The sequence below is a fragment of the Hippocampus zosterae genome, chromosome 1, assembly GCF_025434085.1.
Source record: "Hippocampus zosterae strain Florida chromosome 1, ASM2543408v3, whole genome shotgun sequence".
Taxonomy (NCBI): Eukaryota; Metazoa; Chordata; class Actinopteri; order Syngnathiformes; family Syngnathidae; genus Hippocampus; species Hippocampus zosterae.
The window spans coordinates 19,589,392-19,606,253 of record NC_067451.1 but is presented as its reverse complement, the minus strand read 5'-3'; the positions used below and the strand labels follow the sequence as shown (position 1 = coordinate 19,606,253).

At 42.8% G+C, this 16,862-nt stretch overlaps 2 protein-coding genes across 5 annotated transcripts; one reads left to right on the top strand and one right to left on the bottom strand.

The window, feature by feature from the left end:
• Positions 1–64: 64 nt before the first annotated feature.
• ankrd13d (ankyrin repeat domain 13 family, member D) lies at positions 65–11,219 on the top strand. The gene is made up of 16 exons (XM_052069243.1): positions 65–923; positions 1,005–1,140; positions 1,226–1,350; positions 1,758–1,803; positions 2,941–3,084; positions 3,174–3,363; positions 4,770–4,836; positions 5,061–5,142; positions 5,262–5,323; positions 5,671–5,801; positions 5,879–6,036; positions 6,116–6,229; positions 8,737–8,909; positions 9,248–9,327; positions 9,567–9,803; positions 10,765–11,219. The coding sequence occupies exons 1-16, from the start codon at positions 840–842 to the stop codon at positions 10,826–10,828; spliced, it is 1,893 nt and encodes a 630-aa protein (XP_051925203.1). The 5' UTR covers positions 65–839; the 3' UTR covers positions 10,829–11,219.
• Positions 11,220–11,400: 181 nt separating this feature from the next.
• On the bottom strand, positions 11,401–16,691 carry LOC127603381 (signal-transducing adaptor protein 1-like). 4 transcript variants are annotated; one of them, XM_052069588.1, is made up of 11 exons: positions 15,738–16,691; positions 15,345–15,583; positions 15,188–15,259; positions 14,869–14,985; positions 14,649–14,705; positions 13,870–14,066; positions 13,335–13,466; positions 12,974–13,043; positions 12,400–12,502; positions 11,760–11,885; positions 11,401–11,705 (listed from the first exon to the last, which is right to left on the bottom strand). In XM_052069588.1, the coding sequence occupies exons 2-11, from the start codon at positions 15,444–15,446 to the stop codon at positions 11,683–11,685; spliced, it is 999 nt and encodes a 332-aa protein (XP_051925548.1). In that variant the 5' UTR covers positions 15,447–15,583; positions 15,738–16,691; the 3' UTR covers positions 11,401–11,682. The 4 variants fall into 4 exon arrangements, with proteins under 4 accessions (XP_051925548.1, XP_051925539.1, XP_051925558.1 ...); XM_052069579.1 differs by lacking the exon at positions 15,738–16,691 and having other exon boundaries at positions 15,345–15,705; XM_052069598.1 differs by lacking the exon at positions 15,738–16,691 and having other exon boundaries at positions 11,401–11,700; positions 15,345–15,705.
• Positions 16,692–16,862: the final 171 nt, after the last annotated feature.

The window sequence follows — 16,862 nt, the reverse complement described above, 5'->3', positions numbered from 1 at the left end:
TTCCCAATGAAAACGATACACCATCGTTATCAATAACCGAGTGACCTGTAGCCAGTCAGCTGATGAGCGGCCCCACCCTCCACAACCAGGAAGAGAAGCGACGCCTGCCTCTACGGATAAATAAACTAGCATCTGCCGTCCTATTGCGTGTCATCCACAGATGTCATCACACAAATTCCACAGACTTGAACAAGTGATGGTGCTTAGATTTCAAGTGGACAAGAGTTGAGCGTGGGCGGCAGAAGCTGTCATCAGCACCGGACGACGGAGGACTCGTGGATGTCCAGCTCGAAGAAAGGCCATATATTTGAACAAAGTCCTGCGAATACACCAGGGATGTGGGTGGCGATCTTTCACATCGGTCGGATTCCACTCTCTTAAGGGACGATAATGTACGGACGTGGATATAAGGTGTTCACCACCTTGGTGTTTTTCCTTCATAATGGAAGGGTGGAGCAAGAAACACAGTTGTTATATAGTACTGTAAGTCCAGTTATACATGTTAGCCTAGCTCACTAGCCCTTAGTTCTTAACCGTTACATCGAATTAGTGGGCTGAGTTCGCCAGGCAACTCAGCCCACTAATTTAAAAAGGTACACACGACATTCAGGTTCGTTGACTTACTCGCGTTAGCTACGCGGATATATTTGTTCCGTGACAGGTTTTTACCAGCGCACCAACCCCTTTTCCTCCCCTTTCGTCATTGGATTATGTATTTTGCTGTTGCTTTGTCAGAGCTAGCCTTTTAGCTAAGCAACTAGCTAGACACAAGAAGTCGCTAAATCCCATCGCAAAGACCTTAGAAAAAAACAAATTAGACTGTTAAGCGAGCGACAAACATGGCCCAAGAAGAGTTTCCTTTGCATTTCCTGGTGTGGAACAATCAGTATCAGCAGCTCGACCAGGAGATGCAAAAGGCAGAGGTAGGTTTGTTTGACATCTTTCTGTCTAAAGTGTCGTACTGCATTGCGCTGAAGATGCTTGTTGCATGTGTGCGACCGCAGCAGGACCTGGAGCGAGCGGATCCAAGGGGGCGCACCCCTTTGGAGCTCGCAGTGTCCCTGGGCCACCTGGAGTCCACCCGAGTGCTGCTCAGATACACGGCAGACCCAACACACTGCAACGCACAAGGGTGGACGAGTGGGTTCTCCGTTGTGGCCTCCTGTTTTCTCTTGCCGGGGTAAACAAAGCATCACAGACGAACAGTCGTGTGTTTGGTTTTCAGTCTTGCAGGAGGCAGTGAGCACTGGGGATCCTGAGCTGGTTCAACTGGTGCTTCAGTACCGAGACTTCAAACGGGCAACTGAGCGGCTGGCAGGCATCCCAGAGCTGCTGAGCAAACTAAGACAGGTAAAAAAAAAAAAAACATACAAAAACAACTCAAAATGCTTCACCTCTCTGAAGCTGCATTTTCATATTTTTCTCACAATCAACTCAAGCATGGTGTCTAACATTACACATCATTTATCTCAGTGATTCCGTGCGAAGGTAAATTATTATTTCATTGACTACAAATTATGTATCTTCATTCATCTATCTATGCCAGTGAAGTGTAGAGAGGCAGAACAATTCTTTGCTCTTCCAATAAATGGCAATTAACTCGTGTGTGTGTGTGTGTGTGTGTGCGCTCTTTTTGTAACATGTCTGCGTGTTTTGAGATTTTATTTTCTGATGCAAAATGTGTGCAGGAGGGTCAATTGAATGTGGTGAAACACTAAGTTGTCTGATCTTTCTGTTTTCATCTCTGTGTGTTCCAGGCGCGAGACTTCTATGTGGAGATGAAATGGGAGTTCACCAGTTGGGGTGACTGTTTTTATAAATCATCTCTTCAGCACTAAGGCTTCTATGAAGCCAGCTAACACTCAGTGTTACTGGAACCTCAAAGTTCGAACCAAATAACCTTCTGATTCAGATGTATTGCAAAAAAAATCCCCACGGGCAATAATGGAAATATAAATAATCAATTTCAGGTGCAATCATTTAACATTTTTAATTGATGTAGAGTGAATGTTGCATTGTCATTCATTCATTCATCTTCCGAACCGCTATCAGGGGTGCCCATTAGGTAGATCCTGATCTACCGGTAGATCTAAGACAGGTGCCAAGTAGATCCGAGGAGTGTCGAGAAGAAAAAAAACAAACAACCATTTGTGTGTCTTTGTACATGTTAGTAATATATTTTTTGTGTGAATATACACTGCACACTAATCATCTTATCAGTCTCATTTTCACTAAAAAAAATATTTAAAAAATAAAATAAAGCAGGTAAATCTTAAATTTGTGTGTGTGTGTGTGTGTGCGTGCGCGCGCCGGTAAGGGTAGATCCCGTGAGGTTAGTTGATCGAAAAGTAGATCTTCGATCCAAAAAGTTTGGGCACCCCTGCGCTAGATCCTCACTACGGTCGCGGGGGGTGCTGGAGCCTATCCCAGCTGTCTTCGGGCAGTAGGCGGGGGACACCCTGAATCGGTTGCCAGCCAATCATAGGGCACACAGAGACAAACGACCATCCACGCTCACACTCATACCTAGGGACAATTTAGAGTGTTCAATCAGCCTGCCACGCGTGTTTTTGGAACGTGGGAGGAAACCGGAGCACCCGGAGAAAACCCACGCAGGCCCGGGAAGAACATGCAAACTCCACACAGGGAGGCCGCAGCTGGAATCGAACCCGGTACCTCTGCACTGTGAAGCCGACGTGCTAACCACTGGACTACCGGGTCACATATTGCATTGTAAAAAAGTAAATTAAACACGGCCTTAACTCTAACAGCAAGTGCTTTTAAAACATACTTTTCTCCCGTGTGGATTATGTATTTTACTTCACGAGAGAGTGTAGAATGTACAGTACACCGTAGATGATCTGAGTTCTATGGCTGTAATGTCAGCATCAAACCTCCTGTCTTCGTTGTTCAAAAACGCTTCTACCAATTCTCCCTCAGTGCCTTTGGTGTCCAAGGTGTGCCCAAGTGATGTGTATCGGGTGTGGAAGAGTGGCTCGTGTCTCCGCGTCGACACAACCCTTCTGGGTTTTGAACACATGACCTGGCTGAAAGGGCGGCGCAGCTACATCTTTAAGGGTGGAGGTTTGTGTGCAAAAGTCTGACCGTGACCTCTATATCTTTCCCTGCCAAACTCGTTGTGCTCCAATGTCATCCCTCCCTCCTCTTTGTAGACAATGGAGCCGTGGTCATGGAGGTGGACCATGAGAAGCAGGTGGTGTACACGGAGCCACTTGTCTTGTCTCCACGTGATGCGCCGTCCCTGCTCGCCGCCATGCAGCCTTCGCAAGAGAACACTGCCCAAAGACTCACATCGCCGATCGTCTCCACACACCTCAACACACGCAACATTGCCTTTGAGCGGTAAGGCACGTGTACTGTCTTAAATAACCCCCTTTTTAGTGCTGTGAGATCCACCAGAGGATCTTATTTAGTGAGGAAATGCTTTTGACTTTCTTTAATATTGGACCGGTCTCTGTGCCAAGTGAAATAATGAAAGGTTGAAAGCTTAAAGAGTGGGTCAAAGTTGCATTAAAATACAGCGGAACCTCAGTAGATAATATTAATTGGTTCCGTGAACCTGATTGTTACCTGAAACGATCATAAATCGGGGGAATGTTTCTCATTGTCGCATTGTATCTGGTTGTTTTTATGTCCATCCATCCATTTTTCAATAAGGAGAGAAGGAGAGAAACATACAAATGACTGGAGAGCGTGTCCGTCCGACCTCGAGCATGGTGTCGTCTCAACTCACGAGCTGAGCTGTTGTTGTGGCTAGTCTAGTTTAGCTGTTGAAAGAGATCAAAGCTCTTTGATAAGCTCTTTGATGTGTAACGTTGCGTCAGCACTGATTGGTTAAAGCCAAAAGATGTGCGTGAGTACACGTCCGCGGGAATGCGGCGCACAGCGGAGAACAGCGGACTATCGACTGCTGAGTCGCGCTTCACTCGAGTGGCATCGCAACACTCTCAATCACAACAAAGGACAATTTTGAGTGTTCCATTAACATGGTGCCATCGCCTGCCATGCATGTTTTTAGAATGTGGGAGGACACCGGAGTACCTCGAGAAAACCCAAGCAGGCACGGGGAGAACATGCAAACTCCACACGGTCAGTCTTGGCCCAGGAATCGACCGCTGCACCTCTGCCTTGTGAGGCGGACGTGCTAAAGAGCTGACTACAGTGCCGCCCTTGTTTTTTTTTTTTTTTTTAAATAATATTTGTCAAATATAGTTATAATTTTCAATTGTCTTGCTCACACTATCACCAGGGAGCATGTTCTATTTACCAAGGGCAGTGCTTCTTTGGAATGGACACCGCTGCTTCTGGCATCTGTAATTGTGTGAATGTGTCAAATTTAGGTGTAACTTCTGCTTTGCAACATGCGTGGACAGCTATTTTGACGTGATTACACTGACAGTCATTGCTCAATTAAAGAGACTAAAATAAAATGATTTGGGGACTTTGGCTACCACGTCAATCATTTGTGACTGATTGATGAACTTCTGCCTACACTGGACTTCCCCATCTACAGAGGGATAAAACTATCTACAGAGGGATACAACTGTTTTTCAGTACTTCACAAAAATGCGTGATGCACATTGTCAATGAGGTTATGCAGCCCGAGAAGAAGCACAAAATAGATCCATCCGCTAGTCCATGACAAGACTGTTTGTATGTCGAAAATATGTGGCCATGTGCATAGCTCGAATTGTTGATAAACTGGGATGTTCGTAGGTCGAGGTTCCACAATGTACTTTTGTTTTTAGGAACAAGTCTGGGATTTGGGGCTGGCGTTCTGAGAAGAGTGAAATGGTCAGTGGATATGAAGCCAAGGTGAGACTTATGACTCCATTTTTGATCAGTAACTCGGAGAAGTAACTGGACATCCATTTACTGTTGTGTATTTTTTAATCCAAAATATGACCGACTGAAGACATTTTGTCTTGTTGGTGTCCCAACTGTACACGATAAATGTACTATGCCAAGTTGGACTATCTGGCATCTACCGTAAATGTTTTTTTTTTATGGAGATGAAACGCTTTGTGTCGGTGTTCAAGGTTTACAGTGCGACCAATGTGGAGCTGGTAACTCGGTCAAGAACGGAGCATCTGTCAGACCAGGATAAATCCCGGAGCAAAGGTGAGGTCACAGAGCAATTTCATGTCATACCAAACTCCAAATAACTTTGTACATTCTTAAAACCTTAAACTCTAGAGCACATTATGTCCATTTCACTTTATGCCATATGTCCCATTCAGGGTCCAAAACTCCTCTGCAGTCCTTCTTGGGAATAGCTGAACAGCACACAGCTTACAATGGGGTAAGCACCACTGAATCAAATGATCCCACCTACAGCACATGCCACCTCCTTGAAGAGAATAACACTTCTATTTGTCCCTGAGAGGGACTGAAAAAAGGCTTTTACTCTCCATTTTATTGAACATGTTAAATGTGCACACGATCCAGTATAGCCCTTGGATTCACACCTATGGGCAGATTTCGAGTCTTGCATTAAGCTAAAATCCATTTCTGACTGCAGCATAAAATCAACACTGGCACAGAGATAACATGGCACCTTGCTATGAGGAGACAGTGCTATCTACAGTGCTTCCTAGTTTTTACTGTTGCATTAATTGACATTTCAGTGTCTGTCTTACGGTCATGTAGAGTAACGTGTCCCAGTGCGCAAGTCCACACAACCCCACGGCCATCACGGCTGAAGAATACTTCAATCCAGAGTTCAACCTCAACGGCCGAGACATTGGCCGTCCCATCGAGCTCACCAGCAAAGTACAGAGGTATGACTGTGCTGCGAAAACGTGACACGACCATGCAGGAGTGCACTCAACATTTGTTCTGTCTGCGTCATCTCCAGGTTCAAGGCAAATCTGTGGTTGAGTGAGACTCATCCTTTGTCGCTGGCCGAACAGGTGACTCCCATCATAGATCTCATGGCGATCTCCAACGCTCACTTTGCTAAGTTGCGCGACTTCATCACCTTACGCTTGCCTCCAGGTTTTCCAGTCAAAATCGGTGAGAGCAAAGTCCTGTTTGGGAGCTGATCATCACTTAACTCGTTTGCTTTTCTGATTGAATTGCCTCTGCTCCTCAGAGATTCCGCTGTTTCACGTGCTGAATGCCAGAGTGACCTTCAGTAACTTGTGCGGCTGTGACGAGCCAGTGAGCTCGGTGACAGTTCACAAACCAGAGAGCTCGGAAGAAACCGGTAACTATTCATTCACACTCCCAAAATTGGTCTGCATCACTCAACTGGGCAAGCCCAGTTCAAGTTAATGGTAGTCAATCACTATGTATTGATGCATATTGTTTACAAACGTAAAAAGGTCTATTCCGTTATTTCAAACTTGAGGTTGATAGAAGATGGAGTGAGTTAAAACTCTGGAACTCACTTCCTCCCAACATTCGTAATATTGACTCTCTTTCCTTATTCAAAACCCAGCTCAAAACCCACCTATTCAGACTTGCCTACCCGCCTTAAATCTTTCTTTCTTTATTTATTATGTTATCTGTGTTTTACTATTGGTCTTGGCTGTACAGTGTCCTTGAGTGTTGTGAAAGGCGCTTACAAATGTGATGTATTATTATTATTATTAATAAAGGAATTAGACATCTCATACATTTATAGTGCAAAATGCCACCTCATGAGTTATACAACTAGTGCATCGCGCTGCACGCCAAGCGACGAAACCGTACGCCACTGGCCCAGTGTGCAGGGTTTAGCACCGAGTTTTTTCATGAGTGACTACTACTTGGCAACTAGTTTTGCGGCCATTTAGAATTTGAATCACAGGTGAACGGAAATACATGGTTGCAGATGTAACAGGCTTTCCAAAATGTGATGTTCTATTCTATCACATGATCTTTCACAACAACAATTATATTTCCAGGTACCAAGCGAGATCCAGCCACGCCGTACTAATTCGGTATATATCGGAGGCCACCAAGCTTTTTGAAATTCAGAATTCCACTTCTTTGGCACTGATGAATGTGAAGGGTGAAGCATTGCAGAACAGATGAGTTTTGAGAGATGATTTGAAGGATTGGAGGTCAGTACAGTTGCGGATGTGTTGTGGTAAAGCGTTCCAGAGGGTGGGGGCGGCGACAGAGAAGGCTCGGTCCCCCCAGGTTTTGAGCTTGGTCACGGGGATGGCAAGGAGGTTTGTGTTTGAGGAGCGGAGATTGCGGGAAGTAGTGTATTGGTAAAGAAGGTCGGAAAGATAGGAGGGGGCCTGATTGTGAAGGGTTTTATAGGTGAGTAGGAGCAGTTTATATTGGATACGCTGGGGAACGGGGAGCCAGTGGAGGTTTTTAAGGACGGGGGGGATGTGATCACGAGTGCGGGTGTGGGTGAGTAGGCGGGCAGCGGCATTCTGGATGTACTGTAGTTTATTGAGGAGTTTGGAGGTTGTACCGTAGAGAATGCTATTGCAATAGTCAAGGCGGGAGGTGATGACGGTGCGGATGAGGGTTTGAGCAGCGTTGAAAGAAAGTGAAGAGCGGAGACGAGAAATGTTTTTGAGGTGGAAGAAAGCAGTTTTGGTGATTTGGGTGATGTGTTGGTCGAAAGAGAGGTTATTATCAAAAAGGACACCGGGGTTGCGACAGTGAGAGGAGGGGGACAGGGTGCAGTTGTCAATAGTGAGGTTAAAGTTGGAGGTTGTTTGGGTGAGGGACCAAGGACCAATTATAAGCAGTTGAGATTTAGTACAGTTAAGAGTGAAAAAGTTTGTTTGCATCCAGGATTTGATATCCTAAAGACAGTTAGACGGGGTAAAGTGGGTTGTTGGGGTAAATGATTTGGTGGATATGTACAATTGGACGTCATCAGCGTAGCAGTGGAACTGGAGACCATGATGATGAATGATTTGGCCGAGGGGTAGAAGGTAGAGAATGAAGAGAGGAGGACCAAGCACAGAACCCTGGGGGACACCTTGGGACAGTGGGGCAGTGTAGGAAGAGCAGTTGTTGATGTGTATTAATTGTTTCCCGTCTGTGAGATATGAGTGAAGCCAGGTGAGGACTTTGTCGGTGATGTTTAGGGATTGCAGGCGAGAGAGTAGGATGGAATGGTTGATGGTGTCAAAGGCAGCTGTAAGGTCAAGACGGATGATGATGGAGAGTAGGCCGGAGTCAGAGGCGAGGAGGAGGTCATTGGTTATTTTAAGGAGAGCTGTTTCAGTGCTGTGTTGTGTGCGGAATCCAGATTGAAATTGTTCAAAAAGTTGGTTATTGTCAAGCTAGGTTTTAATTTGAGATGCGACGACATGTTCTATGACTTTGGACAGAAGGGGGAGGTTGGAGACCTAGGACTAGGACAGTATGTGACATAAAAATCAATCACATACTGTATATGGAAACTGTTCCAAAAAGATTCCAATTAGGCGGGGGAAAAAAAACAATCACACTTTTCGGTAAAATTTCACAAAAACTTAAAACATCAAAGAAATACACACATCACACTGGCGCTACAATAGCTTGGCAAGTGAAAAAGTTGCCTACAATTCAGTCAAAGTTAAAAGTGGCTGTTGATGACATTTCAGGTGGTCAGAAAGGAATTTTCCAAAATCACCTTCTGTGGCATTGTTCAAAGTTTTATGTGGTTCAGTCGTGTGCCTTGTTGGCCAAATCACATACATTTACGAAACCCTGAGCCATAAAACGCGCATGGAGTAGTCATCTCCATTTCCATTTTGTGGTAAACTGTCTCCTCAGGGCAGTCGGCCGCTCCCTTCCACTGCGAGGTGAACCCTTCGGTGTTTGAGCCCCCAGCAGACTACACCACGCTTGGACCGGGGCGCAGTGAGCCAATGAGAGATGAGGATGACAACCTGCTGCAGTTTGCCATCCAGCAGAGCCTTTTGGACGCTGGCACAGAGAGTGACCAGGTTAACGACGCAACCTCAGTCACCGCTTCAACTAATCGGCACTTTCATTCTCACAATGTCATTCTTCTACAGTAAACTAAGAATTTTGAAAAGTTGAAGACCATGGACAATCATTGTACCACACCTTAGTTGCAGAGGAATAGTTTGGGTTTGTCGTTTGTCCACTGCAAAGACTTTTAGTGGTTGGATCTAATTCGAGCATATGATCACTCATACTTTTGTATGAAATCCTGGCAAATTCTTGCGGTATCTGCTGACACTGTCATTGGCCAAAGCAATGAAGCATGTTGTTTGTCACAGATACACTCTTACTTTTTATCGTCTTAATTTTCTTTTAGGTGACCATCTGGGAGGCCCTGACCAACAGTCGTCCAGGACCTCAGTCGCCTCTCTATGAGGAAGATCCTCAGCTTGAGAGGTGAACCCCCCAATTTTGTCAATGTGGAAGTCAGTTCTCTAAAAACATGATGGTCCCTGTCTAATTTGGTGAAAGAAAGGAATTAAGGAATGTAATTAAGCATCTGTGAATAGAACTCTGTCATTAGGGCTTCCTTTCAACACACTCGGGAAGCAGCTACTACTCCCAATCATCCTGTACTGAGGCCCAGCAGTGATGTCTTTCTCTCTTTCCTCACTATTTGTGCCTCTTTTAAACAGGGCCATTCAGGAGTCTTTGTGCAGCTCGTTGGCTAGCAGAGGAGGAGGAGTTGACGCACAGGACCCCAGCCAGTCCCCACCAGACTCCCCGTTGAACCCCACCACCAATTATCCTCTCTCTTACAACACAGTGACCGAGCCGCCGTTATCAGGGCACTTTGGTGGGGCGAGCAGCTTCGATGAGCAGCTGCGCATGGCCATGGAGCTGTCATGCCGTGAGCAGGAGGAGATCGACAGGTGAGGTTGTCCTCTAGGAAGAGTTTATTAGCTTTTAGTTTTCATTTGCTTTTTAGACAGTTATCAGTACCGCCAGTTTTATTAGTTTCCCTTTACCGACACAGTACACATAGTTACAGAGAGCCCATTGTTCTTTCTGTGAAATTTTCAACTCTCTGCTGAAAGAACTCACTTTCCCACTTTTTGTGCTCGTTCTATCATGCTCTAAAATGCCAGAAGATGGTGCCAAAGCCCCGGCTAATCGGAAAGATGAAATACAGTGGCCTTGAGTTTAGTTTGTTCCTTCACCACACTCGGAGCTCAAAACACTTATATCTCATATACTCTTTTCCTCTTGAAATGAATAGCAATGCCAATCATCCGTTTCTGCTAAAGACACCTAAATAACTCTTTACTGTCTCTGTCCTATGTGTTGTCTTGTGTTATTTTTGTTATTTTGACTTCAAAATGGCGCCGCGAGAGTGGCTGCCTTTCCAGCAGCTCCTATTTTTTTGTTGTTCTACTTCTTCCCTTCATAACTTTGCTGCTGTGAATCTGGAATTTCTCCATTGCGAGACTAATAAAGGTTTTCTTAATTAAAAAAAAGTACACCTCTCTAATATTGTACTACAGTAATGACATACAGTACTTAATAAAATGTAAAGAGGCAGTACTTTTTTTTTTTTTGCTTCAATTCAAATCATATTGTGTTGCATCTTCTGGTGTGCACATTTTGGCCACCTAGGAGCTTTATAAAACAGATGTACATGGAGACAGTCACAACTCCTCAGTAAACTGCGATGATAGTCTTACTTTGCAGAGGATACAGTATAAGGCTGTGAACCCTGCACACAACTGGGGTTTACCGTAATCTGGTTCCAGAATTGTGATCACCACCTTAGACTGCGCCATCTAGACATCTTTGTAGATCAATATTGAGTTGACATTTTATTGAATTTGATGATTTGCTAACATTTCACAGGAAGCGTAAAGAGGAAGAGGAGGAGCTCGAGAGGATCCTGCAACTATCACTCACCGAGAAGTAATGTCACTTGAATGGACAAGAGGGACACAAACTCCTAATTTATTCTGTTTTTCTTTTTATTTTGGAACCCGCAGATGCTAAGTTATTAGAGACATTTTATTTATTTCTTCATCTGATTAGCCTCCCTAAAAAGTATGACAAAAAAGAATGCTTGACAAAATGTGCAGACTAGCACTCTGATTCACATGACAATGAAGGAAGAGATGAAAAGGTTTTTTAAATTATATATTTTGCTGAGTCTTTGTGTCTTTAAAGAGTGATGGACGGTCTACATTCTTTAAACCTATAACATGATCCATGGTACCGATGAAGAGACCCATAATAAAACGTATACAAATATTAGAACATTTGACTTGCTTGTGTTAGTGTGAAAATTAAATTATGAAATAATTTTTAAAAAATCATCATCTTGGAATCTTTTTTTTTTACTCCAGTTCTTATCAGAATTAACATTAGTTATTTATTCTGGCAAACACCCAATGCTAATAAACTGTATGTAACTACAGTACTGTCACATTAAAAGAGTTCACTTTATCTTATTTCATCTTCATGAAGTGACTAATTCTATAAAACTATTTTGATAGGACACTGTGGTATTTAAAAGTCCATAAACCAAAAAGATTGAATATAGGTGGAATCATAGAAGACAAATTGGATTACATTGCAGTTACCTTCTGTAGTCCTCAAACAAATAGCTCCAGGCAAGACATTCTCAAGGAAAAGACATATAGTATTCTCTCAATTACAAAATAAATGAACACAATATAAATGTCACACGGACGTCCTTGGCATGTGAAATGATGCTGTGCCAGTGAGGGTTTTCTGATTGTAGTTACTACGCAGTCATACAACTTGTCACAGTTCTTCATCCAGCTGAACTATTTGAAAATATTTTAGACTGTCAGTTCATTTGAACACAAACACGTTTGCACCTTTATTCAAGTTGTGATCATCAGGGCGCACATATTCTCCTTCCCCAGGCTTGGTCTGTGAAGGCATCACGGGTGCCACTTGTGCCTTGGGTACATTTTTTTGTCTTGAGCGAGGAGGTATCACCTCTGTAAGTATGAGATGACATAATTAAGTATGACCCCTCACACTTACTGAAATGCTCTCACATTCGCAACTAAATTAATATTTTACTCATATTCGCCAGTGAAATGCTCTCACATACGCACGATTGAACGATTGGGTTGCGCGTGCATGACTCAGAAAAAGGGGTTTGGGGGGTATCACTTTGCCAACATTAAACCAATACATGAAAAAAAATAAGTGAACATTGTTCATTCATAAGTTCCTGGTTGTATTTTGTCTGCAATGCATGATTTACGTTTGTCATTGTTATCCCAAAATGCCACGGGGTTGCGCATGTGGAAGTTAAAAGCCCGTGGCATTGTTGCATTTGGCCTATACGTACGTTTGAACATATTTGCCAGTTTAAATAATGTTACTGCAAATTGACAGCTCCACACTTGCGTACTCATTTAATACTCATTTTCAAATATTATATGATCACATTTCAGTCGTTGGAACAATTGTTTTAGGCTGTCACTGAGCCCATGCTGTGCTCACCGATACGAGTGTCATAGATGTCACCCGGCATGTAAGGATGAAGGCTGTATTCTGTCTTCTCAAGAAAATATTCCAGTACCTCCCGCAGGGAGGAGACTGTCACCTGAAGTGAAACAGACTGTGTGAGTCAGACCAAAATCGTAATTAACCACGGTGTCCACTACAATGTCAAAGCATATTTATGACATTATTGTTCTCTAATTATTTGTTACTGTGGTTGAAGTTTGTAGTGCTGCAGAATTGCACGTCATTCGCATAGCTGTTTGTGATGCTTTTGGAGGGAAAAAATACTACACACTGCTGTCAGGTGATGCATCACTACTGCTAGTGTAGTCACAAAAAATTGCAGTATGAACTTTTGTATTTGAATTTGACTATCTTTGGTTAAAGGCAAAATTTCTCATACAGCTCTTGGATGTGACTCTTGGGTTGTGCAAGTGTGTACCTAATAAAGTGCTCCCTCAGAATTTCTGCTAAATCAATTGAAGTGGACGTTTACACCATTCAAGCGGTGGTTGAATTTGTATTATTTATAATACATTATGGTAATAATGTGAAAGCTCTAAGAACATACTGGTGTTTCCAATTGAATGATAAATCCTGACTTGGTGCAGATCAACCTGTAGTTCTTCATGACAGGCCCCCTAAAACACAAGTTATTATTACTGCAATGCCTATTCAAACTTGTTCACTAAAAAGATACATACATTAAAACTCATAAGATTAGAATTGTTTATATACAGTATATATTTTTTACTTGTCCCTTGACAAGTTAGTGCCTTAAATGCTAATACTGTCGAACATTGCCTGTTTTTTTTCCAATCTGATCATTATTATGATGCTCTAAGCATATAGGATACTCTTAGAATACTCTTAGCAATTCCGGGTCTTGTATCTGACACTAAAGTACTTGTTAATTAGACTCAGTCACGTACTTGGCTGTGACTTGTCTGAGAGTGAGGGCATAATTGTTGGCCATGGTGGATGGGCGGAGGATGATGCCTCCATATTCCGGGTTCTGCCTCAACATCTGCTCGGCTTCCTGTCGAGTCACATTGAAGAAACACCTGAAAGATTCAGAGTCAAAATGTAATGGCTGGACAAAAAAAAAAAAAAAACATACATATGTATGTATATATGAACTGTATGTATGTATGCAGTGTATATATATATATGTCACACGGCATGTGTTATTTTTTCATTCATATATATATATATATATATATATATATATATATATATATATATACACTGCATACATACATACAGTTCATATATACATATATATATATATATATATACATATATATATATATATATATATATATATATATATATATTAAGATATCCTTTATTTGTCCCGCAATGGGGAAATTACACACACACATATATATATGTGTGTATATATATATATAATATATATATATATACACACACACATAAAGAAGGAAAGAAACAAATCATAGTCACGGTAACATCTCTGGACTGCTGTGGTCAGACGTGTCCTTCTGTGGAGGGACGGATGCAGCGGGTCCAAGAAGGTGGGCCGGTCGAGGAGGAAGTGGGGGTTTCTTTACTTGGGACTTTCTCATTTTCTCCTGAGCCAGAGCATCTTCAAGCAGTAACCTTTGGCCTGGCAGGAGCTGTATCTGACTGGGAATCTCTTTCTATGGGATGACATAGATTTACTTTACATCTAACGGTATAAACATGGATGATTGATGAATAGAAGGAATGAAAGAAACTACTACTACCCATCATTCATTATGTTTGATCCAAAGTAAGTGCTTACATGCCTTACGAGATACTATTGTCTCATTGAAACCGAAACCGTGTACAAAATAAAACAAAAACTCAAAGGAAGTTTGTGTTTAAATGGGTTAGTTAATTGTTGACCAGATGTACAAATGGTCCTTGGTTTGGGTGCACTGTGTGTTCGTCCCTCGCATACTGGCAGTGATTATGTCAATCAAAAGGAACTCCAAAATCCCCATCCATCCAATCCTGCTATCCATCTGCTCATCCACACTACTCCTGTTCCCCCAAGTGCCCATGACGTGATATTTTGAACAATGATTTTATGACTGCATCATATGCATTCTCAAAATACAATAGAGTCATCTGTTTTTGTTTTTTTTAACAGAGTGATTTTCAAAGATGATAAAATATTGCCATACATTGCATATGGCTTGCTGAGCTCGAAACAATTTTCCAGGTAATAGAGTGTCTAAAAGTATTAGTTTACTCACTTTGACAATGGTCATGATGTAACTCCGCCACTCTTCTCCTGTATCAGGGTTTTCTATCTGTTCAGCCCCCAAAAAATAAAGGAATAAAAGAATGTGTGTGTGTTTGTGTCTCTCTCTCTCTCTCTCTCTCTCTCTCTCTCGCTCCCCCCCTCCCCCCACACACACACACAAATAAATTGCAGTTATCGCATGATAGCCTCGTTTTTCAACTGCATAACACCTTCAAGTGGATCTCATCTGTGTGCATCATCAGGGTGAAGATTGTGGACATCTTCCTTTGATATGTAGATGCTAACTGCATGGACCTCAGCTGCAGCAGATTCAGCTTCTCTGTGTACTGACGGAGGGAGGACTTCATTAAAATCACTTCACTGAATCTACAAGTAGACATCATGTCAAAGTATTCATCCATCCATCCATTTTTAAACTACAAATCTTTTTCAGGGTCATGGGTGAGCTGGAGGCTATCACAGCTGACTTTGAGCAGGAGGGGTACAAATCAGTAATCACTATAATGGGAATGCAAAAGTTGGCCTCACTGTATCCTGCTTTTCATCTTTGTACAGAAATAAGCTGTCTCCACGTAGCTCTGCGAAGTACTTCTTGAAATCCTGAAGATGATAGATGTCATTAGGTTAACTAAGCTGCACAGTGCATTCCTTTTTTCCCAAGTCAGTTCTCATCATTTGCCCTTACCGTCTCGTAGGAGTGTTTCTTGAGCAGGTGCCCTGAGTAGTAGAGAGGCAGAGCTGTGATATGGGCCCGCCGCTTGTAGACCACTCTGGGGGGCACAGACATAATTCTGAATTCTAGGCGTTCTTGGAGCTTCTGCAATCCTGGTTTAATCCAAATTGACCTCAATTCACTTCGATGCAGTCCAGAAACTCATCAGAGCATCTGCATAGCTGCTTCCCTGTGCTTTCCTTGTGGTGTTCCTGAAAATAGTGACAGATTCAAGCTTATTCAGCCCCCTTTTCATTCGGTCATCATGTGGTCAGGTTGGTGAGAATGAGGAAGCACTTGGGTGATATATAAATGAGGAAGTAGTCAATATAATTTAACACCTCCCAAAAAGAAAACCCCTCTTACATCATACACCACACGATCAGAATCCGCGTGAAGCCTTCAAATATAAGCCAGGTTAATTATTGAACAAGTGTTTTCAATGCAGACATGTACTTGTGAGATTTCTCACCAATACTTGCAAACGCATAAATATTAAAACACAAACCTGTGTAAACTGGATGATAAAATTTGGAATAATCAGGGGCGTACTTATACCTCAGGGAAACGCAGGCAATTGCCAGAGACCCCAAGATTTCCATGGGCTCCCACTCCATTCATCCATCCATCCATTTTCTGCTCCGCTTATCCTCCCAAGGATCGTGGGGCGTGCTGGAGCCGATCCCAGCTGTCATGGCAGACAATAAGCGGGGTACACGCTGAACTGGTTGCCAGCCAATCGCAGTGTACACATTGACGAACAACCACACCTCACACCTAAGCACAATTTAGTGTTCCATTAACCTGCCACACGTGTTTTTGGAATGTGGGAATACCCCGAGAAAACCCACGCAGGCACGGGGTGAACATACAAACTCCACTCAGGAAGGGCGTACAGCTCTGCACTGTGAGGCCGAAGCGCTAACCAGTCAACCACCTGGCCGCACAGTATAATAAACACATCCATGGGTATAATTAACCCATGTAAAATTAAACATGCCATTGGAAACAATGTTTCCTCCAAATCAGCGAAAATAGTTATATACTGCTTGTTGGGAATTCTATTATAGATAGAGCCTCCGAAATTGGTGCTTCAGTTTGGAATTGTAAACAGATGATGGCTCTTAGGTGCCATAATAAAATGTATGGTTAATTTTTCTTGCTACTCGAAATGACAACACGAAACCCAACGTGTTCGTATCGTTTAATTGTACGGTTAGTACTGTAGTATTTCAGGTTTGAAGCTGTTGAATTATTAACGAACTGGGAGACTGCCTGCAAGAGTCTTGCTAGGCATTGCTAATCGAATCCGCAAACAACATTGCGGTTGCATTCAATCATTGTATTATTTTGTCACATTTATTTTGTTTTCGTACGGACTTGAATGATCTTAATTCTACGTAGACGCTATATGTGGGGGATTTGCCCCCAAAACAAGGCAGGTAGGCGCCGTATAGTGTTTCTGTGATCTGTTGAGAGTGACTGGACATA

Bases quoted from the DNA above. Each gene is read 5' to 3' on its own strand.
- ankrd13d (XM_052069243.1), top strand. From the start codon at position 840: ATGGCCCAAGAAGAGTTTCCTTTGCATTTCCTGGTGTGGAACAATCAG. The intron at 924-1,004 runs GTAGGTTTGTTT...GTGCGACCGCAG, and splicing joins AGGAGATGCAAAAGGCAGAG to CAGGACCTGGAGCGAGCGGA. The intron at 4,837-5,060 runs GTGAGACTTATG...TCGGTGTTCAAG, and splicing joins TCAGTGGATATGAAGCCAAG to GTTTACAGTGCGACCAATGT.
- LOC127603381 (XM_052069588.1), bottom strand. From the start codon at position 15,446: ATGTCTGTGCCCCCCAGAGTGGTCTACAAGCGGCGGGCCCATATCACA. The intron at 13,467-13,869 runs GTGACTATGATT...TGAATCTTTCAG, and splicing joins AGCAGTCCAGAGATGTTACC to GTGTTTCTTCAATGTGACTC. The intron at 11,886-12,399 runs GTGAGCACAGCA...TCATACTTACAG, and splicing joins CATCTATGACACTCGTATCG to AGGTGATACCTCCTCGCTCA.